Source organism: Eschrichtius robustus, chromosome 21 (assembly GCF_028021215.1).
Source record: "Eschrichtius robustus isolate mEscRob2 chromosome 21, mEscRob2.pri, whole genome shotgun sequence".
Lineage (NCBI taxonomy): Eukaryota > Metazoa > Chordata > Mammalia > Artiodactyla > Eschrichtiidae > Eschrichtius > Eschrichtius robustus.
The window spans coordinates 8,990,382-9,015,520 of NC_090844.1; the positions used below are offsets into that span (position 1 = coordinate 8,990,382).

A 25,139-nucleotide genomic window follows, 5' to 3' on the forward strand; every position below is an offset into this window, starting at 1 on the left:
TAGTGCTTAAGAAAAAAAAGAAAAAAAAAAAAAAAAGGTCAAATGAGAATTTTTCTGCAGCTCTCCACCCTGGGGCATTCTATTTAGAGGTGCCCACATGAGATCCCTTCATCTTGCCAACATCTGTTTGGTCACTGTGTTTATCATGCAATTACTGTGAGGAAGTGAGACTTGTGCAGACCTCTCCTGTAGCCCGGGATGCCTTTCCTCACCCCAGCCTTGGCAAGTCTGGCATCCTTCTCGTCTCAGCACATGCCGTGAGTCTTCCCCTGTCCTCGAGCAGTGTCCACTTCTCCTCTCCTGTTTGGTCCTCCTGGCTTTGTCTTTATCAAATCAGTCGACCTCCTGTATCCTCGTTTTCCTCATGCTGTCCTCCCGACTAGACGGGGAGCTCCCCGGCCAGACAGCAGAGGTTTTTACATCCCCTGGCTAAAATTAGGGTAATTAAGAATCTCTATTAGTAATTAATGGATAATTCATTAATTCATTAACTTTGCCAGTGCACTCAGAAGTTGCTGAGTTACAGAAAAACTGACCTCCCAATATACAGTATACATTTCTTCTAAGCTGAAGTGCCATCGAAAATAAATTTGATTAGTGAAGGTAACTAGCTGCAAAGCAGATTACTCCTTTTCAGATACTAAGCAACTCAAGAGCTAAGCTGGTCATGAGAACAGTTTCTTTGGTAAGAAGCAAAGGCTAAGATCATTGAAAATCGAAAACCTAAATCTAAGGTCATTGAGTATCTTATACATTTCTGGAGGGAGCTATGTAAGCTTTATGGCTGGGAAGGGTAAGACTGACAGTCATTTCTGTGATTTATTACTATTACTTACTTCTTTTACTTTTTATCCCTTTTAATTTTCAGTACTTCCAAGTTGAAGAATTCCTCACATTATAAAGGTAGCCTGTCTGTGAAGTCAGAATTCCACAGTCGTGTTTATCACTTAAAATGACTCCAGTCTCATCTGCAGTGCTGGGTTCCTATAAGTCCTCCTGTGGGAGAATTGAGGTTGAGGGATTTTCCTCATATGGGGAAACCCTGGGAGTGAGCAGATAGGCCTGCTAAAGCCCATCTTGTGTATTTATATTCACAATAATGAAGCAACAAAGATAGCACAATAAACAAATAATAGGTGGCTGGCATTTTGCACATCATAAATTAATCACAACGGGTATTGTGGGATTAATTTTCGTTTTTGCTTTCCTTACTTAGTAGAGGCTGGTCTTATCTCCTTCCTCCACACTTCAGTGAGAAGCTTACATATTATTTTGTTATTGCAAATGTCAAACATACTAAGAGAGAGTTGTTTCGTTTTTCCCTTTCTGTCCAGTCACCTAAATAAATGATGAGCGATCACTGCCTTTCTGATGTTTGCATCGATCGATCGTGCAATGCATGATGTTCTTTATCTTGGAGCTTTGGGTGGTCCCCAGTAAAGAGAATAATGGGAATGGCTGTGAGGATGGGTACACTTTATTTGAATTTCCGTATGGAGGAATACGTATTTCCCCAGTTCCCTCACTTGTAACACCAGTTCTTCTTCGGCATTAGTGATGCACGCCCCCTGCCCGCTGCCTACAACCCCACCTGTAATTAATCCTGGACAGTTCCAACGCCCAGATTGACTTTCTCTTTCTCTGTCTATCAGGGCAAAAGCCCTCTCTCCTTCTGACACATCCTCCTCTTTGTTTCTCTTCTAAAGCCTCAGCTGCTTCTTTTTCAAATAATAGCAGAAGTAATTAGCAATTCTCCAATATCAAAACAGAGATTCCCATGGTTGAGTTACATTTCACAAAAGAAAATCTGTAGAGTCTCTGGAAAGTGAGCCTTTCAGGAGGGGACAATCCAGGCAGAATGAGTACACATATTTGCATATTTTTATTTAAAAGCTTAAATATCAGTTACTTTATTCCTCAAGTGTTTACTGTATTTATAGAACCTATATTGTACTATTTTGCTATATTTATATTTTTACTATTTACTATATTACTGAGTTTATAAACCTAGCATGGTAAAAAAAAAAAAAATTACACCTTTTAAATCAATCCTACTATTTTTTTCAATGTTAGTCATTTGAAGTACAAATAACATTTATTGATCATTTTTTTCTAAAGATTTTATTTATTTAGACATTAAATGACCAAGCCAATTAGTTGTATATGACAGCACATTTTTATCTCCAACTAATACATGGTGATTTTTAAAAATTCCAGTACCATTATTTTGGTGGCATCTGAAATTACATTGAAGTCTTTTTGTTTTAATATTTTTGTACTAACATTTTATATCCTTTACAATTCTTGAGATTATTAAACATGAGCTGATTTTGACCTTTAGTTATAGGAAATAATTTGTATAAACATTTTATATAGTATATTAACAACATTTTCTCTTCGCAAAGCTGATATGATGTGATTTTGGAATGTTTAATGAGCTTAAAATATGTATTAGATCAATTAATAGGTAGTACTGTAAAACTTGTAGTTATAAAGAGGGATTTTTTTTTTTTAGCTTAGGAAAAGTTATTGGAGAAGACTATTGAAATCTCTCAAGATAACAACAATGGTATTATGGAAATTGTTTAACATGTATTCATTTGAGTGAAATAATCTTGTTTTCCAAGCTAATTTTATTCAGCTATTGCATAAGAAAACTGCAGTTTTAACTAGTTGAATATATAGGAGATATTCTTTTCTCAAACTGCTTTTAAGTAGGTGGGCCATGTTTTTGTCATCATCTAATAATATACGAACGAAAAAGCAGTTCTGAATGAAAACTTTTCATTTCTCTTAATGGGTCTATGTATTTAAAGGAGAAATCATGGAGCTTCGGGTTACAAATGCACATACATTCTATACATTACAATGTATTTAAACACATCCTTTCTAAATAGTTGTTGCTACAGATAAATAGATGTTGATGGAGCTTCTATTTTCATTATTATATGTCCAGATAAAGAAAGTTGTCATCTTAAATCTTCAGGAAATGACACCTTACAAAACTCCCAAACATTTACTATGCAAACACGAGAATTAACATTTACTAAACTTAGTTGTGTAAGGCACTATTATTGGGCCCGTTCATTACATAATTAATCAGAGAAGTTTCCTAATCTGCGTTTTACGGTCTGGAAGGAAAATCAGTTACATACATCCAAAATCACAGCATACTAGGAAGAGTGATGAATTTTATAGGAGTTATAATTGTCAACATTTTAGATGATTGCATTCACTAGGGCATAGACTAAACTCTTACAACAAAAAGACTCCAAAATACAGCAGCTGAGGCTGGGAAGAAGTTTACTTCTCTCTCTAATGCAACAGTTTAGGGGAGGGAAGAAAGTCCAGCTTGGGCAGATGACTCCATTCCATATGTTATTTACTCAGGTAGCCATTCCTTAAATTCCTGTCTTTATCTATGTGGTCGTAGGTAGATCAGCCCACCAACCCCCTCTCCAGTTTTCCAGTGGAGAGAAGAGAGAGCAAAGGGTAGGCAGCTCCCTTGTGAGGAATCTGCATGTGGCACCCTTCACTCCGCATCACATCTTCCTGCTCTGGACTTGATCATCTGTCCCTGCCTATTTTCAAGAGAGATGAGGACACATGATCCTCTCTGTGTGGCCATATGTTCAGCTGTCTTTGTCAGTTCAGGCTGGTATAACAAAGTAATATAGACTGGGTGGCTTGTCCACAACAGGAATTTATTTCTCTGAGTTCTGGAGGCTGGAAGTTTGAGACCAGGGGCCAGCGGGGTCCAGCTCTGGTGAAGGCTTTCTTCCAGACTGCAGCCTGCTGACTTCTAACTCTGTCTTCACATGGGGGAAGGGGGTGAGGCTCTCTGGGGTCCCTTTTATCAGGACACCAATCCTATTCATGAGGGCTTCACCCTCGTGATCTAATCACCTCACAAAGGCTCCACCTCCAATTGTCATAACCTTAGAGGTTTGTATCCCAACCTCTGAGTTTTAGGGGGACACAAACATTCAGTTCATAACATTAGTTAAGACTTGGCAGTGGTCGGGGGAGGTCTGTTCTAAGAAAAGAGGGGAGCTTAGCTGTCGAGAGACCACTACCAGTCTGCCATAGTGACATGCCCATAAGCAGATATAGGACTGAAATTCAGCTCTGCCGTGATCTTCACGGGAAATTCCATGTGGGGTAAGGGGAGCCTCCAACCCCAAGTGGAGAGTTGCAGCCACTCTGGGGAAAAAAAGTCATCTCTCAAGCCTCTTTGTAAGATTCTTACATATTTGTAATGTAAATAACAGAAAGTTAGCAAGTATATGTTGAATAAATAAGTCTTCTGATCTATAAATTATCCTCTATCATAATTAGAGTAACTAATTTCAAGCCTCATCAATAATTCACCCAACTTTTAGTGAAAGTTATTGATCATTCTAATAAAAATTAGAGACTTACAGCATTCTGGTTCCCCATCTAACATAAGGTCCCAAATATTAATCATGTCCAAGTGAAAATCTAGAAGCCCTTATGCTATACATGACAAGCTATCTGAATGTAATTTGTTCTTATATAATGTGGTGAGCAAACTATTGATCATATTGATATTAGAGATCCACCTGTTTATGGGATGCTGCCTATCAGAGTTGAATTCCTACGTGCCATTCTCTTTATATCCAGAGAGTGCTTTTAATTCTGCCCCAGCATTTTCAACCTTGCAACTTCATTTAGCTAACTTATGCTATGGGACTTGCTGAGTCCTCCGGTGTCAGGCCAAAATTAAAAGAAACTGCCTAGTCTGACTTGACTTTGTCATATATTTTCTTGACTCTTCAAAACGTAGATGAATTTATGTGCACACTTGAAGAAATCCACCAAGTTTGGCGTTGTTCCCACAAGACTTTGTCCACAGGAGGTCTGCTGCTCACAGCACAGATTCCCAGCGGGATCCTTTTGCCCTTTTTTCTTTCTTCTCTCTTTTTTTCTTTTTTTTTTTTTCCTGGTTCTCTCTTTGAAAAAGGCTGCTGTAACTCAGGGCACTACACTTCAAAACAAATAAAGATCAGGCTTCTAGCATCTTACAGGAGTGAGCGTTGTAGGTCTCTGTGTGTTAGCTTAGGTCACATGACACCTGCGATGTCCAGGGCCTTCCTTTCCTGTCCAGAACACGTGAGTCCTCCTCATTGACGTGAGTAGAGATTAATTCAGGCTTCGTGTAAAGGCAGGCTTGTATTGGGTTGGCCAAAAAGTTCATTCGGTTAGTGAATATGTTGTTCAGTGAAGTTCCTGATAAATGAAAAATGTCTTTTATTTTTACTTAAAACTAAACGAACTTTTTGGCCAACCCAGTATTTATTCCTGGAGTGTTTGAAATTCTCTTTGAGATGCAGGATCTTTCCTAAGATGTTAAGAATTGTCATCTTCAGATAAAGACTCTGATTAAGATAAAGATTCCACTTCTTGGGAATTCAGAATTTCCCACCCAACCAGTGTGTGCATTCATTCACTCATTCAGTGATTAATTCATTTATTCCATACGACGTGTATGAAGTCTCCACTATATATTAAGCGCTATTGCAGGTGTTGTGGATACAAACGTGAATCAGAGAACTAGTAAGCCTTCTCTCCTTGAGCTCAATTCTGGGGTGGAATAGATACCAGTAAGCAAGCAAATGAAATCATTTAAAATTGTAGTAGTGATGGGAAGAAACTAAACCATGACGCGATAGAAAATACTAAGAGGCAAGAACAGAGTTGTTTTAGGTCAACTGAACGAGAGAGCTTTGAAAAATGATGGTGATCAAGCTGAGACGCGAAGGATAAGAAAAATCACGTAAAGGTCTGGGGAGGGGTGGAGGGGGCAGTAATCTGAGCAGAGGTAATAAAGCTTGTGCGGGCTCAGAGGAGGGAGGGCACTCTGCATCCTCTTCAAGAACCTTGGGGAAGACCTATGAGGCTGAAGCACAACGAGAGGTTTAGGAGTTATGGTCAGAGAAGCAGTGACCGTGGCTGGGCCACGTGGGTGTTGCGGCACCTACTAAGGGGTCTGGGTTTTATTCTGACTTCAGTAGGAAGGCCCTCAGTAGGGGTGGGCCTGACCTGACTGTGTTGTAAAAAGGTCCCTTTCCGTGGTGCCGGAAAGGGATGGAAAAATGCACAGGAGAAGGGATAGCCAGAGGGGATATTGAAGAGGTGTGTGTGTGTGTGTGTGTGTGTGTGTGTGTGTGTGAGAGAGAGAGAGAGAGAGAGAGATTGTACATGACAAAGAAGCACGCTTTAACCTTTTCCAAAAGACTTTCTTTTTAATAAAGCTTGAGCTCTTTATATGAATTCAATCATGGAAAAAGCTTTTAAGTTCAAATGAATATGAAAATCATAAATTAGTAATATACCAATGCCTGGTAAACTGAAACTGCTTATGTCCATAGCTTTAATTTAAGACTATTTTTAGAAGGTAGGTGCAGGCTCCCATAGAAGAAAAAGTCAATCAGGTTAGACTGAGTGACAGCCAAGAATTTATTAATTGGAAATAACAGATAAAGCCATATGACTTTTAGAAATCGTTAAACTCCTTTCATTATTTTCTGTACAAATGTATGTTAAAATTAAAAGAAGAGCTTTTAATCGCTATAAAACCTATGCTATGTATCTAAATGAAATTATAGAATCATTATTTTAAATTATATCTACTTCCGTGTACAGGGATCTAATGTATGTACTTGATTTGAATTACTCAGACGTATATTTTTCTATGCACTTCATAAGACACACGTGTGCGTGTGTGTATGTGTTGTGTACGTGTACATGAATATAGGCATAAATATCCTAATGTTAAAAAAAAACCAATCAAGCAATGCCAAGAGCCTGAAAGAAACAGTGCGTGATCAGGAGGTGGAAACGACATCTCTTGTGATGGCTGAAAATTACCTCTGGGTGTAATTTAATCTTTGTATTTTACAGGTCACTTGTGTTCTCATGTTTTATTTTAGTCTTTGAACCTTATAGTTATTGCTTTGAGTACTGTGTTGCCTCTTTAAAATTATTTCTGCTGTAACTCTCTTCCTAAAAGTAATTTGCTCTTTTCCTAAGTCACCACTAATAGCATGAATATTCTTGAGTTTGTTTCATTCTAAAGAAGCTGCACCCTGTTGGAGCCATGACTGCACCCGTGTCCTGGGGACCCTGGCTCTGCTGGGGCCTGGCTCTCCTCCCCTCGTGTTCAGCTCGGCATTTGGACTCCAGCATCAGAGGCCTGTCAGATGGCTCCAAGCTAGTGATCTCCACCTGCTGCTAGCACTTTCCATTGATTAGCACTAAGGGAGCACTGTTTTCAATTATAGTGTCCTTGAAACGTTCAGTCTGCTCATATCATGCACAGCTGATAAGCTTTTTGTCTGCCTACCCCTGCAAGGATGCTCTTCCTTTAGAATAGTTGGAAAAAAATAGGAGTCTTCATCTTCCTTCTTGCTCCTGAGATCCTTAGTGCCAAGCTGCTCGCCCACTGTCCCCCCGCCTCCCAAACCCGGCACCCCACACCTTCTGGCCCTGACCCACCTCTCCAGGGGCCCGCTGGCATCGCTAGAAAGGCCACACCCTTTCTTGTCCACTACCTTCTCACCTTCTCTGTTATTGCCACATGGTACCCTGAATGTAAAGCTTTCTGGTAACAGCTTTTCTTGTCAACCTGAAGGTTTAGGTATATTCCAGGAAATTAAAAACAAAACAAAACACCTCCATGAACTAGATGTTAAGCAGGGCTAGTTTCAGATCCCACAGGGAAGTAAAAATTACAAACAAACGGAAAGAGTTAAACCTTTCATTGCTGGAGTTTGGCAGCTGGAAACTCTTGCTTAAGACCATCTCCGGGAATTGATCCTGGCCAGAGGGAGCTGCTGCGTCTAAGGTGACACCTGTCAGTGTGTGCGTATGTCGGGAGAGCCTCATCTCGTAACTGGGTAATCTGCTGGAGGGGCTGTGGCCTCTCACCCCAAGTTGAGACAATCCGGAAACCAACCCAGACCCAGAGCTCCCTGGAGGATGGTCTGAGGCTTCGTCATGACTTCCTGCAGCTCAGTACCTTTCTCTGCCCAGCCCTGCTGCCTCTCCTCCCCCAGCCCCACCAGGTAACGTGCCTGCACCCAACCCCTGTGTCAAGGGTCGCCGCCCTCAGAGACATGACTGCAGGTAAATCAAGCTGAGCCCCTTTTATGGTTAAGAATCTTGGAGACTGGAGTTAAGAATCCTAAGAGTTCTCATCACAAGGAAACATTTTTTTCTTTTTCTTTTTTTTGCGTCTATACGGGATCATGGATGTCGACTACAGTTATTGTGGTCGTCATTTCACGATGTATGTAATGTGTGTAAGTCAAATCAGTATGCCGTACACCCTCAACTTACATAGAGCTTAATATCAATTATATCTCAATAAATTTAGGAGGAAAAAATAATAGTGAGGGAGGGAGGGAGGGAGGAAGGAGCTTAGAGTTCGGAATAGAAAAAACTTGACTGGATTTTCTGTAGCTTAAGACAGTGTCCCAGGAAGGAAATGATAAATGATAACTGTATTTTTTTAAATTTTTAAATGTTGCAGTAATCCTCAAAGATGCTTTCTCCAATTTCCCTTTGACATATGCATTTTTCACTTCACAGGAAGAAGTGTCGAGAAAGGCACCAGAACTTATATACATTGAAATAGCAGTTGTTATACAGAATTCTCACCTTATATAATTGATGAGTTTATCCTTCTCTCTTTCTGTTTCTCACTGTTAAGATGGAAAATAAAATATGATATCACAGAGGAAGACAGCTAATGGGCAAGAAAGGACAAGATCCCAGTTCCTAGTTCTTCAGCTTTTTTTCCCATTAAACTGTCCCCAAATTATTTCTAACATCACAGTTCTATTTCAGAGCATTTCAGTTATATCAACACAAGCAGTATGGTGGTGGAAATGTCTCAGGTTTATACAGACGTGGGTTCATCTGTGTTACCTCAACCAAGTTCCCCATCTTCTTTATAGGTAAATTTGGAAAATGATGCCTCTTTGGGGAATTAGCAGTAGCATAGATGAAGTGTGTGAGTGTTTAACCCAGATGTTCAGCAAGTGCTAAATATTATTATTTTAAGGTAATTAAAATTGTGATTTGAAGCACTGTAATAAATGTTTACCATCACCTACAGCCTTCCACTGGTAAAATAATAAGAATACACTTGGTCTTTTATAACGACAAATTGACCATTCTGCATTCATGTCACCTTTTCACGATGGATACCCAGCAGCCCCCGGAGGCTACCTGCACCTGTGTGTTTCCTCCAAAACTCCTCCTTCCAAAGTGTTGCATGTCTGCATGCTTCATGTTTTACCTGGCCGGAAGTCCGTTCCAGCAGCCTGCTTGAAATAGAGCTAGAGCTAGAGCTAGAGAGATATGTATTTCCTCCCTTTAAGTCTCTTCCTTTGTTCAGACCTTCACAACTCCTTCTTACCCTCATAGTCTATCCACAAGCCTCTGCGTCAGCTCTTAAGACGCTTTGTTGAAAGTGTTTCCTCATCTGCTGTCTCCCAGACTGTGTGCCATCTCCAGGGCAGGATCTGAGGTATCTTCACCTTTGCAGTCCGATCACTGATAACAACTTGGAATGTATTTGGGGGGGAAAGGAGGCATGAAATATATTGACATTATTTGTTAACAGCTTTTTTTTTTTTTTTAATTATTAGCACCTTTAATTATTATTTATTTATTTATCCATTTTTTTGGCTGTGTTGGGTCTTCGTTTCTGTGCAAGGGCTTCCTCTAGTTGCGGCAAGTGGGGGCCACTCTTCATCGCGGTGCGCGGGCCTCTCACTATCGCGGCCTCTCTTGTTGCGGAGCACAGGCTCCAGACGCGCAGGCTCAGTAGTTGTGGCTCATGGGCCTAGTTGCTCCGCGGCATGTGGGATCCTCCCAGACCAGGGCTCGAACCCGTGTCCCCTGCATTAGCAGGCAGACTCTCAACCACTGCGCCACCAGGGAAGCCCTGTTTACAGCTTTATTGACGTATGATGTCTACTTTTGTCTTCAATACTTAAAGTTTCTTTTTCAGTTACTTGTGATGGAGTCTTAAGTGATTTATTTGAGATCTTTCTCCTTTCATAACATAAACTCTGTATGCTGTGACTTTTCCTAACAGCATGATTATCAATGCATCCCACAACTTTGATATGTTGTTTTAACATTTTCGTCTAGTTCAAAGATTTCCTAATACCCCTTTTGACTTATTTTTTTTTAACTATTGATTAGAAGTTGGTCGATAGTTTTGTTCAAGGCTTCTATATGCTTAGTGATTTTCTGTCAATTAAGAGAGTAGTGTGGAAATCTCCAGCTATAACTTGGTTTTATTCATTTCTCCTTGCAGTTCTATCAGTGTTTGCCTCATGTATTTTGAAGCTTTGTTATTCGATACACAGATGTTTAGGATTGTTATGTTCACCCTTTTAACACTGTGAGATAACCCTCTTTATCCTTGGTTATATTATTTTGCATTAAAACTGTGTGATGTTAACATAGCAACTTAAGTGTTCTTTTGCTTAATGTTAGTATTCTTTTGATTAATATTTCTCATTTTACTTTTGTTGCTTTGTGTCTTTAAAGTGTGTTTCTTGGCATCAGTGCATCACTGCCTTTTTGAAATCCAATCTAATAATCTCTGCCTTTTTCCCCCTACGTGTCTAGTTAACGTGTTTGATCTTTACCTTCTTCAAGACATAGAATACAATTATTATGACCATTTTAATGCTGTTGTCTACTAATTCAGCCATCTGTGTCATTTCTGGCTAATTTTTTATTCTTCTTTTTCCTCATTATGGATTTTGTCGTCTTGCCTGTTGGCACGCTTGATTGGACACCAGACATCGTGAATCTTAATTTGGAGGGTGTTGGATATTTTTGTATTCCCCAAAAGATTTTTGGATGTAGTTAAAGTTCTTGGAACAGTTTGATCCTTACAGATACTGCTTTTTAAGGCTGCATGAGGAGTGAGTCAAGTTAGGGACCTCGGGTGAAAGTTTACGTAGGCGTTCACTCTCAGGGTGTGCCAGTGATGATCCTGCAGTTGAATAACCCAGGTAGTGAGAGCCCCTCAGATTCTCCATGCAAGACCCCCTCACTAGCCTCTCCCTACTCTGATCCTGTTGCTTGTAAGATTTCTGGTACGTGACGCAGGCAGCATTCACTCTAGAGTGTGTTTTCCCCGCTGCTGAGCTTAGAGCCTTCTCAGTACACTAACTTGTGTCCAGTGAAATGATGGAGGTTTTTGTTCTCACTGCTGGGAAAGGTATTCTTCTCAGCCCTGCAAGAATCCTGGGCACTTTTGCTTCCAATCCCTTGGTAATTCTTTCGCTCGCCTTGGGTCATTTCTTTCCATACATGCATTAGTAAGAACTCACCCCATATTCAAGAGGGGCCCTCTGTAGGTCTCTGGAGCCCTCTTCCTCCTGTGAAATTTAGCTTCTCTGACACCCCGGGGCTCTCATCTCTGTCTCCTCAACTCAGGGAGACTGTCAGACTCAACCTGGGTTTCTACTCCCTGCGCCTTTGGTCCCTAACTCTCTCCAAGGAATAAGCTGGAGAAATTTTAGGGATTCTCATTTAATTCCCATCTCTCAAGGGTCGTGTTCCAACACTGACTGATGTCCAATGTTTTGAGAGCCATTTAAAAAAAATAAATTTTGATTTGTTTTAAACTTCGTTAAAGCAGGAAGGTAAATCCAATACCTGAGACTCTAACTTAGCCCATAGGAGAAGTGTTATAGTGAGATTTTTAAAAATTTGAATTAATAAATGAACTGTGACTCAGAAAGAGTTTAGAATTGTTTTCTAGAATCACTTTAATTCAATTTTGTTAACCATCCCTAGTGGTATTTAATGTAACATGTAACCTTTGGAGTGGGTCTTACTGTCCTTGTTATATGGATATCATGAATTAGAGAGTAAACAGAAGCATTATTTAGCATAGGGCACAGGTCATTTTGATCAGTTCCTGAGTGGTTGCTGGCTTCTTTGCTCTCATTAATCTGATATCTACCAGGGCTTGCGGTCACGTTTGTTTCAGTGTCCTTTTCAATTTTTAGAAATACTCTTACCTCATCATTATATAAATATTGAGCAACTTATAATCAACTGAACATCCATTTATTGAGTGTAAAGTTCACTTTTGAGAAGAGGAAAGATGGTCATAAAAAACTGTATATCTGCTTATAAGTCATTAATGAAAGCATTGGGGCTCTACCTTGTGGCGGAAGTATAGGTAAATTTACCTGAGAAAATTAACGTACACGCAATTTTCTCTTCAGCAATTCAGTGGTAATTGAAAAGTTCACCTGCTGTTATTTCTTGTTGCTGTGCTCTTTTTTGTATGTCAATCACTTACGCTTAATTTTCCACCGTTGATTTTACCAGGCATCCATTCTTCCATGATTGCTTCTCAGCTGGACTCCTAGGCTCTGTTTGGTCTTGATCTTAACTTTGTGGCCATTTTTCTATTTTGTTTAATCATTATTCCCCTCCTCCCCCATTAACTTTGGGTATTCCAGAAGATTTACATCTGGGCTCGCAATTATGCTTCTTTTTTCTTCCCTCCATTGTTACTCTGTAAATCAGAGGAAACTTAGGAACTTTTCTGGTCGTCACCTATTTTCTTGTAACTCTAGGGTACACCATGGAGACGGTGAACAGGCTTAAAAACAAAGAGCCTACTCACGTTCACAACTGAACCTATAAGTCTGCGTCTGTGGCCATCGTAGCCATATTCACACATCCTGTTTTCCTGGGTCACCATCATAAATTCCTCCTCTTGTTGCTGTTTCTTCCTCAGTAGTTAACTCTTGATTTGCCATTTAGTTCCTTGATCGTAGATTTACCATCATTTATATCTGAATTGATGCCTACCTTGTTTGGGGTGGTAAAGCTTCAGCTGCTCATAGATCCAGGTTAGTGAGGTGAAAACAGTGTCTCCCTTACACTTCAAGATACAAACCAATGAAAGGTCAACCAGGAAAATTAAAGTGTAAGACCAATAAGCTCATCCCCGGGGTCACCTGGCCATACATGCTTTACACTCCCCAAACCTCAGTTCACACAATCAAAATCATTTTCCAACGGGCATTTTTGTGTTCTCACTTCTTATAAGATTATAATGTCTTACAGCTGCCATTCAAAATCTTTTGAAAATCCAGCCTCTAAGATTTCAAGTGCCTCTGCCAACTTGTCATTTTCTTGTGTTAACTTTGTTACGCAGTCCCTCCTGACTCCTTTCTCCCATCCTGCAAATTTACCTGAGAGCTTGAAACTTATTTTTAAAAAGCCATGTAATAATTTTGCCTTCAGTTTTACCTGAGCAAACATCGTAACTCTCCCAAATCCTTATATTCCTTTTATTATATCAAACAAAGCTCTATTGAGAACACGACAGATTTAATGGCATTTTATTATCTTTATTTCTTTTGATGTTGACGGCAGTTTCATAAGAAAGTTTATTGTAGTGCTGAAGGGCAGAAATGCTGGATCCACCATGTGCAAATCCTATCACCAATACTTGCCAGCTGTGTGGCCATGAGAAAGTTGTTTAACCTCTCTGTGCCACAGTTTCTTCCTCTCTAAAAGGGGGATAATAATGGGACTGACTTCCTATATACTGTTAACATATATAAACCACTTAAAACAGTGTCTAGCTAATAGCACCTGCTATATAAGTGTTAACTAATTATTACATTAGAGCAGGAATAATGACGTTGAATTAATATGGCTAAAAACTGGAATGTCTTTCTCCTTTGCTTCCCTTTTTAATGATGTTCTTATTTTAATGACTATGTTCTTATTTTCATGACAAAATTGACTCTAGCAGACTCTTTCTAGTTTTATTGCTTCTAAAATTGGTATATATCGGAACCGCTGAATACTTTTAAGTTTGTATGATTTCCGTAAAGTCCGCGTGGTGCTTTAGAACTGGGAAAATAAATTTGAAATTGCTAATGTATATTGGGCACTTATTCTCTTCCATGTTCCCTGCTCACTGTTGAATCTGCGTTACCTCATACATGTTCACAGCACACCCTGTTGCTAGGTTTTATTTTTAATTCCCCTTGTCAGGACATAGAGACTGAGATTTAAGTAATTTGTCCTACGTTCTATGGTCTGTTTCTGGAGGAGAAACACAGGTCTGTCTGATACTGATCTACATAACCCACTGTGCCAGGTACTTTTCTATAGCCACTTGCCACTCCTACATCCTTCATTTAAAAATGATCTTTCTGTTTTAATTTGGCCAAACCATACCACTTTCCACCTTGAAGGATACTTAAAACTCACTTCCTCTTTGAGTTCTTCTCATCCAGATCCTGTAACTTTGCAGGCATAGTAGGCATTTACACAGTCTGTCTCCCGAAATGTTGTTCTTCACGTGGAGAAAGAGACTTTGGAAGTGGGTGGCCTTAAATTTCTCCCCCGCCCCTAAGAAACCCTCCTTGCTGTTGTCACGTAACTGCTGTCTCTGTATCTTCTCGTGCCACCAAACGGCCACGATTCAGAGAGTCAGGACAGAGAATAAGTGTCAGGTTTCCAGATTTGAAAATCTAGCTTTCAAAGCATTCCGGAAGATGAGTACAGTGGATTGTTCTAATCCTTCCCAAAGGTTTCAGGAGGGAGTGGAGGGCAGTCTGTGGACACACACATCACGCATCGCTGGTTTCATTTCCAGGGGTGTATGTCAGGTGGGTGTTTGAGGTTTTATTTCCTTAAGCTGCAGTGAGACTCCTGGAAAGGCCAAGTGTAAACAAATAGTCTGACATTCACCCTCCGGGGAGCCAGCTTCCAAATGCATACTTGGCTAATGAAATTTCATTAATTGTGCACATCCTGTTAAAAATGCTGTCGCTCCTCTGATGAATTTCAGACTTCTGTCCGCCAGCCTTTTGTCCCATTTCAGGAGGAATATTAGTGACATATTTTATTTTAGTATCATGTTTTCACTTTTCTTCTGGAAAATGGCATCCATTTAATGATTGAAACAGTTGGGTCAAAGGTTTGATGTGATAGCCTAATTAAGTCATTGAATTGTGACCATTTGCACTTGCCAAAGCAGAAGTGTTATAGAGGGATTTTCAATGAGCCTAATTGGAATGACAGCCTAGGTTTCAAGCCCTGGGTGTACAAACTTGGCTTCGTGGGATCTGATGGGTGGGAACCTGCCATGAGAGGAAAGCAGTGTGCCCAGAGCTCCTTTCAACATCCTTTCACATCCACAAGTGTCTGCACTGGGTGCCTGATTCCCATCACCCTACTAGGAATTTCTTGAAGCATCTATGAGAAAGAGTGTGCATTACTTCAAGGAATGATTAAAGCAAACTAAATGTAGAGTCCAAGTCAATTCAATAAGTATTTACTAATTAATGTGTCCTTATTGCTCTGGGAGACACCAAGAGACCTTCACCATCTTCAGGGAAACTGGTTGAAAAGTTAGTTCAAATAAAAATGGCAGAAGTGACAGTGGGGTTGGGTTTATTTTAAATTAGTTTTGTCCAGCCACTGGATTTTCATGTCTTGGCATTTTTTTGTGTGTCTGAGTCATAAATCTTTGTATAGACCTATAATCATTTTTGCCCATTTTTCACAATTTAAGATATTTTGACAATGTCTTAATGAAATGGCTGATGCCTCTGTAATATTATGTGCGTGTTTGCATTTTCCTGTTTGTTTGCAACTAGAAGTAAATGTTTTAAATCATCCTCAGTTACTTCTATTCTCTTGCTGACATTGTTCACGTTAACATTTTAGTATTTTTTTCCTAAATTATAAGGTTGGTTGAAATCAAAATTTTCATTCTGGACAGGGAAGAAAAACACCAAAAGCATTCATATTCACATATTCCCCCCCAACCCCATCTCTTTTTCTCTGTCTGTTGATGATAGAAATTCAGCCCATGTCTCACATCTGTCTCTAATTATAAGGTCCCTAGCTCAGGCTGGCTGTTGGGCATCCCGGATCATAAAATAAAGTGATCTTCCAAGATAGAATTGAAAGTTTTCTACCTTAGGAAATCATAGACAGTTAAATTCCAGGCAGTTAAAAATGTTTTTAAACAACATTTAAAAAACAGATTTATTGCCTTAGGGATGGTGAATGTGGAATTAAAAACAGAGTTTCTTTTTTATAAAAGACCCATAGATGATTATAGATTATACTGAATTATTTTCTATTATGTTATCAAACAGGTTTTTGTAGACTGTTTTCAGAAATTATTTTCTAAAAACTACAACTGAGCAAACTGTGACTATATAATGATTTCATAAACATGTCAGTAATATTAAACATCTAAATTGTAGTATTTGTTTTCTAAGTGTTTCTATATAGTTTAGTTCATATGTATTTAATACCAAAATAAAATTAATCTTGGAAATCAGTGAAATTCCCTCCCTATTCACTGGGAAACATCTATTTATCTCTCTGTTTACAAACAAAGAAAAAAGAAAAAGTGGTCTGTATTATACATATATACCAAAACGTACCCCTATACCAATGCAAAAAATTGGATACAGAAATAGAATAATTTTGTTCATTTGGAGATACTTTTTATTGGGAAATCATTTCTTTTTTATATGGTAGGATCCTTGGTTTGTTTGAATTCTACATAATAGCAGCTAATTTGCTGATGATATGCTAAATTTAAACCAGAAATATGGAGACAGTAGCCAACAATCATCAACTTCGTCTATTCAACTTAATGGTGCCTCAATTAAGTTCAAAAGTACGTTCTATGAGTGTGAAACGGCATCGTGTCCATTAGGTTTCAAGGCAATTGAATTAGACAGAGAAACCTATCGATGTGAAAAGTGAGGAGGCCAAGAAAGACCAGAATCAAGGCTATCTCATTGAAATGCAAGTGAGACAGTACTTGCTTTGTCAAAACTGATACTTAAAACTTTCTTGTGAATCAGACACTCCAAACGCATAGAGCCTTACAGATGGCTTGGAATATAATAGTGGTACAATTTTTGTAAAAGTCTGATAGATTAGCAAATGACATTTTTAATTTATTATTATTATTTTTTTAGATAATCTTTAAAGACTGTTGCTTTTTTTTTTTTAATTTTATTTATTTATTTATGGCTGTGTTGGGTCTTCGTTTCTGTGAGAGGGCTTTCTCCAGTTGCGGCGAGCGGGGGCCACTCTTCATCGCGGTGCACGGGCCTCTCACTGTCGCGGCCTCTCTTGTTGCGGAGCACAGGCTCCAGACGCGCAGGCTCAGTAGTTGCGGCTCACGGGCCCAGTCGCTCCGCGGCACGTGGGATCCTCCCAGACCAGGGCTCGAACCCGTGTCCCCTGCATTGGCAGGCAGATTCTCAACCACTGTGCCACCAGGGAAGCCCCTTAATTTATTATTTAATTCAGTTGTTTATCCATCAAACATTGATTGAACACTTACTACTGGTGTGTATCAGGCAGTGCTGGTCCTGGAGGAATAAGGAAAAATATGGCATGGATATTCATTCATGCTGTATTTCTGTTCTTTTTTCAGATATCTATATTCTGCTGTATTATCTGATTTCTAACTATGTGGGACTGTAGAATCTCATAATTGAAAAAATAATCTAGATGTCATTTAGAACACTGAATCTAAGCAGAACTGTATCTTCCCCTCTTAACAAAATCCACTTATTTATACTTTTTAAATACTTCTTTACAAAAGTACTAAATTACAGATTTTACAAAACACAAATCCATTTCTCTGTTTAATTTTTCGACAAAATTAAGATAATTTTTGTCCTAGATTTGCTAACTTTAGTAGTTCAGAAGTGGTCCATGTCTTGCGATATAAATGGATCTCAGTAGAAAATCTTCCTTTAACTTATATTTCTGTCTCCTCTTTTTTTCTCCCAATAGTTTTACCCAGCCACACATGTGGAAATCCCGGAGAAATACTGAAAGGAGTTCTCCACGGAACAAGATTCAACATAGGAGACAAGATCCGGTATAGCTGTCTCTCCGGCTACATCTTGGAAGGTCACGCCATCCTGACTTGCATCGTCAGCCCTGGGAATGGAGCGTCCTGGGACTTCCCAGCCCCGTTTTGCAGAGGTAGGTGCTGTACGGGGAGGGTGTATGATGAGCTGACACCTGCACTAAGCAAATGGCTTTGGAATTGACATTGGAAAAGTTTCCACTTCACGAAAGCAAGACACATCGTGCTGGGTCTTCCCATGTCAGCTCATTCTGTTCCCTAAAGCAATATTGTACGTTACCTACAAAACCACGGCTGCACCCTGTAAAGTCAGTAACAAATTTAGATATGTTCCTTAAACATCCAAATTTTTCTTCAAACTTTGTGGACTTCTACATATTTTTATCACTTATTGTCATAGCATTCTAAGATTTAATGCGCACATTTATGGCCTCCTTGCCGTGAAGTTTCCTTTTTTATCTTTTTCTCATTAAAAATGGCAGATACCCCTTGATAATTAAATTATACCGTTGGAAGACTCTTTCAACACCCTCGGGCTTTGGAGATAGACCATAAAGGATTGCACTAGTGCAAGTGTTCCTCGTTATGATTTGTTGCAAGATTAGAATCAGTTTTCTGGAAGCCTTGTGATTTTTAGCCTTTTCTGTGACATTATTTTCCTGATCCAGTGACTTTAGGAAAGAGCATACTTTGACTCTTAGGTTTTGACTTTCCTAAGAAAAAACTCACTTTATGGTTTCAAATGTAAAAGTGTAGCTTACATTTATTAAATACTCACACTCATTTAACAGGTAAAGAAGCACAATTTTAGTTTTCAGAAGGTTCCAAAAGATAGCATATGATGAGTTAAGACACAAACCCATGTCTGACGTTGTTTTATTGAAGTATGGTTGATTTACAATATTGTGTTAGTTTCAGGTGTACAGCAAAGTGATTTGGTTATACCTATATATATGGATGTGTCTATATTCTTTTTTTCAATTATTTTCCATTATAGTTTATTACAAGAACCCATGTCCAACTTTTTATCCATGTATGTAACCAGGCAAATCCACAGCCTTAGCTTAAGTCCTCATATCAAAATGTGTTGTTTTCATCAGTCTGTTTATATTTTCGTCTATGCTATTTAATGAATACTTTTCTATTTTGTTTTGTTATCTCTGTTACGCGTTGCAGTCTCATGAGATCTTCCCAGTGCTACTTATCTTAGTTATGGCATATTGCTGCTGCTGCCGCTACTACTACTATTACTACAACTAGTATTACTACTAGTACTATTACTACTACTGCCATTATTACTACAGCTGGTAACTAGTACATATTGATTGCTTGTTATGAGCAGGCATTACTTTTTCATGTGTAATCTTCACAGTAGGTATTTTATTAAAGAAGTATTTTACACGTGAGGCATCTGAGGGTTAGATGGGAAACATAACTTGTTCAAGGTATTCCAGCTGGTAGTTACCAGAGGTCAGATCCACCGTCTTCAAATCATCCCTGTGTCCTAGAGAAATTCCTGTTATGGATATTTTCTACCGCACGCATCCATTACTCCTCCAGAAATGCTCATTTTCTTGCATGTTCCTCAGGTCTATTATCTCTCTCTTCTTTTTTTCCTTAGTGCTATTAATGATTTTACATCTTCTATTGTCAAAAGAGTGGTGTCCTCAAAATCCAGATTTCTGTGTCCCTTCCCTTGTCTGTTCACTGATTCCCTCAACTAAGTGATACTGTTTAAGGACGCTGTCACTTGGATATCCTAAGTATATTCTTTTTTCCCTGTTTCTCCCACTGCGTATCTGATATTCACTCGGTGGAAACGTTGCAGTCACGCTCCCCATTTTTCCCTGCTTGCCCCTTTTATTCTGTCAGACTGTCTTTCACGTCTCCCCTTTCCCACTCCAACCGTCCCGTGCCAGTTGTTGTTTTCTTCTCACCCAGACCAGCTTCAGGTTGGTGAAAAGAGCGCCACATCCAGAATCTCAGCCTTCATCCTACCCTCTCCTCCTTAGTCCCACTCCCGGCACACACGCCTTCGTCATCACCTGTCCTCTCTCAGCCAGACCACTTCAGTGACTCAACAGGAATGAAGTGCAAACCCTTGAAAACACTGCCCTGGCGCTCCATCACCTCGTCTGAACTGACTTGTCCGCTTCCATCCGTTACTGTTCCCAGACACAGATGTTATGCTTCTGTCTCCACGCGATGCTTTGCTTGGTCTGACTTCCCAAAAGCCAACTGTGTGCGTCTCTCCCAAGTGCTGTGTTCCTCACACCAAGCTGTTAGCTTGGCATCCCCTCCACGGTGGGAGTATTGACAGCAGAAATCAGCAAACTCTACAAAGCAGGGTTTCTTCCCAAAGAGTTCCTTACCAGCTCACCACTCCATGCCTAAATCCAAACTTTCACTCATTTTTTTCCTGTTATGCAGTTTTCCCTTTCATCTCCGTTAAAGCCATAAATCTTACTTAGTTGTCAAGTTCACACTTAAGCCCAAATTTTAGTCACTTTTTTTGTAACCATTGCAGCCCCTTTTTCAATTCTTTAAGAAAACACAAGTCCTTTTGTCTTGAGCATTTATTTTGTTGCTATTTTATATTCTAACCTTATGTCTTCAGCGTTTCCTCAACTAGTTTGTAACCCCCCCAGGACATAATTTACAGTCACGAAAACTGTGTGACTGTGTCCTTGCTTCTACCTTAAAATTAGCCGAATCCATAGCTATTTACCCCTAATGCTGTACCTAATCCCCCATTCAGACATTTAATAGAGGAGTGGAAATATGCTGGGCATCAAATGAGGAGTTATTATAAACTGGAAAATGCAAAAATAAATATTAACAGCAACTATGCCAGTTTCTGTTTTGCTCATACCTCCCCAAGCATTTTCTTCTTAATCGCAGGGTCTTTCCTAATTTCACAATTATAAAACTTACAAAGTCAAAGCTGATATAACAGCTCATAATCTTTCCTATGTTGTCACCAATTTATTAAATCCAAACCATATCAAGATGCTTTTATCATTAATATTAATCTTTTCTTCTATATTATAGATTATTAAATTTATGCTTAAATTTTGCTTTTTTCAGTGCTTGGGATAGTAACATTTCAAAGGACATTAAATTTGATATAATTATTTTATGTAACAGATTTGAAAGATACAACACAGTTTGCCTTTGATTTTGGATAACTGGATCAGAAAGAAAAAAGTCGATAATCTAATTCTTATAAATGTGTAGATGTGGCATATCTAGAGGAGATAAATTAATTTCAGCGATATGGACTTAGATAATTTTAAAAAATGAAATGAGTATATCTTCTGCTTCCCCAACATCCTAGTTATTTTGTTCCAGGAATTGCTTGAGGAGTCATTTTAAAGTGCTGCTAACACCACTGAATCTCTTTGCAATGACCTTTTCCTAGTGTTGAAAATTTTACATGGTAACTCCAAGGGGCAGTATTTGACCTGAACAATGACACTTAAATGTATCGTTTCTAGAGTCACGTGGTACTCTTTAAAGACAAAGGATATAGCCATATATTTAATAAAGTCAGTGCATAATGAAGTGGGAGGTCAGCCAGATTTACTTAAAACTGATTCCCTTAAACAGGAGACCAGCATCAAACTGACTTCTTTCAAGGGTGAGAGTTCAGATTGTCTCCTTCTGGAGGTGTGTTTTTGTCTTCCTCATTTATCCTTGAGTTTTCACCTAAATGTCTGTATCTTCCTTCATCTCCCTTCATTATCGCACGTTGTTCCTCTTGTCTCTTCTGATCTTTACAAAGATGTACTGTTTCTGTATTTGCAGGTGTGGTGTGTATTTAGAGGAGAAACATAAAAGGGGAAAAGAAAAAAAAAAAAAAAAAACTAGATGTATTCAATGACACATGCTCCCAACTCAGAATTTAAATGCCTTCTTAATTTATGTTTCCCCTATTCTATTATTAAATCACAAAGACTATAATGTCACGGTCCAGGAATTATCATAAATGACTTTGAGCTCCAGGATAATAGAGGGCCATAGCATATGAAATCCAAAAGAGAAGGTAGTCTCCTTGAATGGAAAATTCGCATGGTGGGTCCTTGTCTCCAGATTTGTGATATGATTGTCCGAGAAGGCAGAAAGGAAGTAGGTCAGGAGCTGCATTTGGAAAATGCTCCTTCATAAGAAACCTATCGTCTGACGTGGAGAAATCCCCCGGGAGAAGTGGTCCTGTCCTCACATTAGTCCACCATTAGGTGGGGAAGTTGTTCTTAAACCATCTCCCTTTGGTCCCTTCAGTGAGCATTTCCATCCACTCCAGCTCTCCAATTCTGGATCTCATTTTTGAAAGCATTAGTGTGATCTTACGTCAACTGTCTTATTCCATGGATATAATCACGTAGGAAATGTATATACGTTTGGGGACATGAGCTATCTCTGGTCCTGGAAAAGGCTAGGCTCCTTTATGCTCTGGAAAGATGATAGGATGGTTGCATTAGGCATATGCCGCCTGAAATAAGCCAGCTCTAAGCAAACACTAGTCTCCTTAGCCAGAGATGCCTGCTCCCCCTTCCCCGAACATTACTTTCTGATACGCCTTAATTCTTTCAATGATGGAGCACTTTGTATTTGCAAAGTATGCTTCAGAAAATAATTCTTAGCAGCTACTGCAGAGCTGAGATCCCTTAAAGTCATAGCTCTGGACATTCCCATTTACAGGCTGTCCTAAATAACTTATTTTTGTATATTCTACACTTCATAGATTAGCCTGTATTAACATTATGTGCATGACTCATATGAACTACCATAGAAAGGCATCTAAAAATCATATGTATGCAATGTCAATTTGTAAATATGCTGAAACCCACAAATGTATGATCCTGTGTATACCTCAAATCACCTTGAGATGTATGCAGGGAAAGTAATAGTAGTCTTGTATTGAAGGTCAGGAAGTAAAGCTTCAATTGTGTTGACATATGTTGGTTTATGACTTGAACTTTGTAGCGAGACAGCTGTCCTAAATTTCTCAGTTTTAAGTAAACTGTTACTAAATTTGATTAAGTAGCATTTGTACATAATTTAAAAATTTAATAATACTGAAGGGATTATAGTGAAAAGGAACATCCTATTGAAACACCCATACTCTTAGGCTATAGACATTTCAATAAAATTTAACCATTTTTGTCATTATTATCTTATATATGCTTATACTGTTCTTTTTTGCTTTATCAAGTTAAAACTTTTTAAATTGAGTGTCACTGTAATCTTATCACTCCATTCACCATGTCTTGTTTCTTCCAATTTAATTCAGATTTCTAAACATTATAAATCTGAATAATGCACTTGACCGTTCATACCTTATTTCTTTGATTTTTGACAGCATCTTTCGCCTGTGCACTGTATAAGATGTGACTATCATTGCCTCTGCTCTTTCCAGTAAATGTTCTAATACTTTCCTTCCTCTATGTTCTCTCAGCTGTAATAGCACTTCTGCAGGATCAAAGTTGTGAACGTGTACGTTTTATTCTATGATCGTAATTAAGTCCTTCTTAATTTGCCTGAAGGCTGGATGGCAATAAACAGCATTTGTGTTATTACAACTGTGTACATATTGTTCCAACATCTTCATCCCTGTGCCACTCAAAGAGAGTTCAGAGCAGATCAGGGTTCTTTCTTAGCCTCAGTTATTCATAATAATGCTGCAATTACTTTTTTTTTCCATGTTTGGACCAAGACTTTCCTGTTCTGCTTGTTTACTTAATGTAACATTAGCAGGCTCCAGTGTTACTATTGTCTTCTCGTGTTAAACCCCAGATGAGTTTTTCTGACCGGTGGTTGGTTCTGATTTAGCGGTGATTTGGGGGCTTTTGTGTCTGGCTTTCAGTCAGGGCTGGCAGCTTTGTCTCCATCCATTGGCAGAGGGAGGAAAGAGCCTGGGGTTGTTACGGGCAGGCCTCCCACGCGTATACTGCACTGGTTAGACTCAGTCGTGTGGACGTCCCTAACTGCAAGGAAAGCTCAAAAGAAAAGGAAGAAGAAAAAGCAGATTTGGTAAATGGCTGGCCTATGCCGTGACTGCCTTCTATTTGTCCTAAATTTTTGAATTATTTTTTTTCCCCTTGTTGATTTATAAAACTTATGTTTCATCTCAATAATCCAGATATCTTCTACTTTATACTTATTTGAATTATTGCTGGGAATGAACTCTGTTCTTCTTCCTGAAGGTCACTGACTTACTTCTCTAACGTAAACCAGATTGCATGGTATTTTGCATACACTTGTCTTCTGCGGTTCCTGAAATCTCGGTCATCACCACCCTCAGCACATTGTGCGTTCGTCCCCTTGTCTGTACCCCTTTTTGCCCTCATTTCCCCAAATCCATCGGTTCCCTCTCGCTGTTCTCTCAGAGGGTCCAGCACTGGCTTGTAGGTCTGTTATCAGGCAGTGTTTCTGACACTTCTTCACTGTTCCACTCAACCTGTTCACTATTTTCTAAATCCTGTCTTCTTTTCTCTTTGTTTCATCTCAGATAGTTCCCTGAGAAAGGTTGCTTTGGAGGAAAACCCTTTGAGCTTTAGCATGCCTGCAAATAGCCCCTGTCTGCATCCGTACTGGTGGACAGTCTAGCTGAGTATAAAATTATACATGGAAACCATTTCCTCCCAGAATTGTTAAAGCATCGTTTCATTATTTTAAGCATATTATTGGCTTCTGCTTGACAAAAAATATTCCAAACTAGAAAAGTAATAAGTTTTCCAGGCATATGTCAAAAAAGAGAGAGGGAAAAAAAAAACAGGTCTTCAAGAAAGCATCCACAAGTGAAACATTATTTGAGGGAAGATACTATATTCATAACCTTTTGGAGTAGAAAGATAACATACAGCACGGGGAAAAGCCGAAGATGTTCAGAATGAGCTAGGTTGTAGCCCAGAGCATCCTTCTTCTGTGTGATGGAGCTGGTGGGGGCGGGGGGTGGCAGTGACCATCACCATTCAGGCAGGGGCTCGGGGCTGTTCAGCTGCCACACGCCTAACCAAGAAAAACTCCCAGTTCCTCAGTATTTAGATCAGTGCCGTTCACTAGAAATATAATGCAACCCACAAGTGGGAGCCAACTATGCAATTAAAATTTCCTAATAATGACATTGATAAAGTAAAAAGAAACAGGTGCATTTAATTTTAATAATGCATTTTATTAACCCAGC

At 39.2% G+C, this 25,139-nt stretch overlaps 1 protein-coding gene across 1 annotated transcript in view; it reads left to right on the forward strand.

Annotated features, from left to right (window-relative positions):
* The window catches only part of CSMD1 (CUB and Sushi multiple domains 1), a 1,889,718-nt gene that overhangs the window by 938,452 nt on the left and 926,127 nt on the right, over window positions 1–25,139 (forward strand). The window contains exon 5 of the mRNA XM_068531988.1: window positions 17,875–18,069. Within this exon, the coding sequence (XP_068388089.1) occupies window positions 17,875–18,069 (195 nt within the window). The remainder of the gene's footprint in view (window positions 1–17,874; window positions 18,070–25,139) is intronic.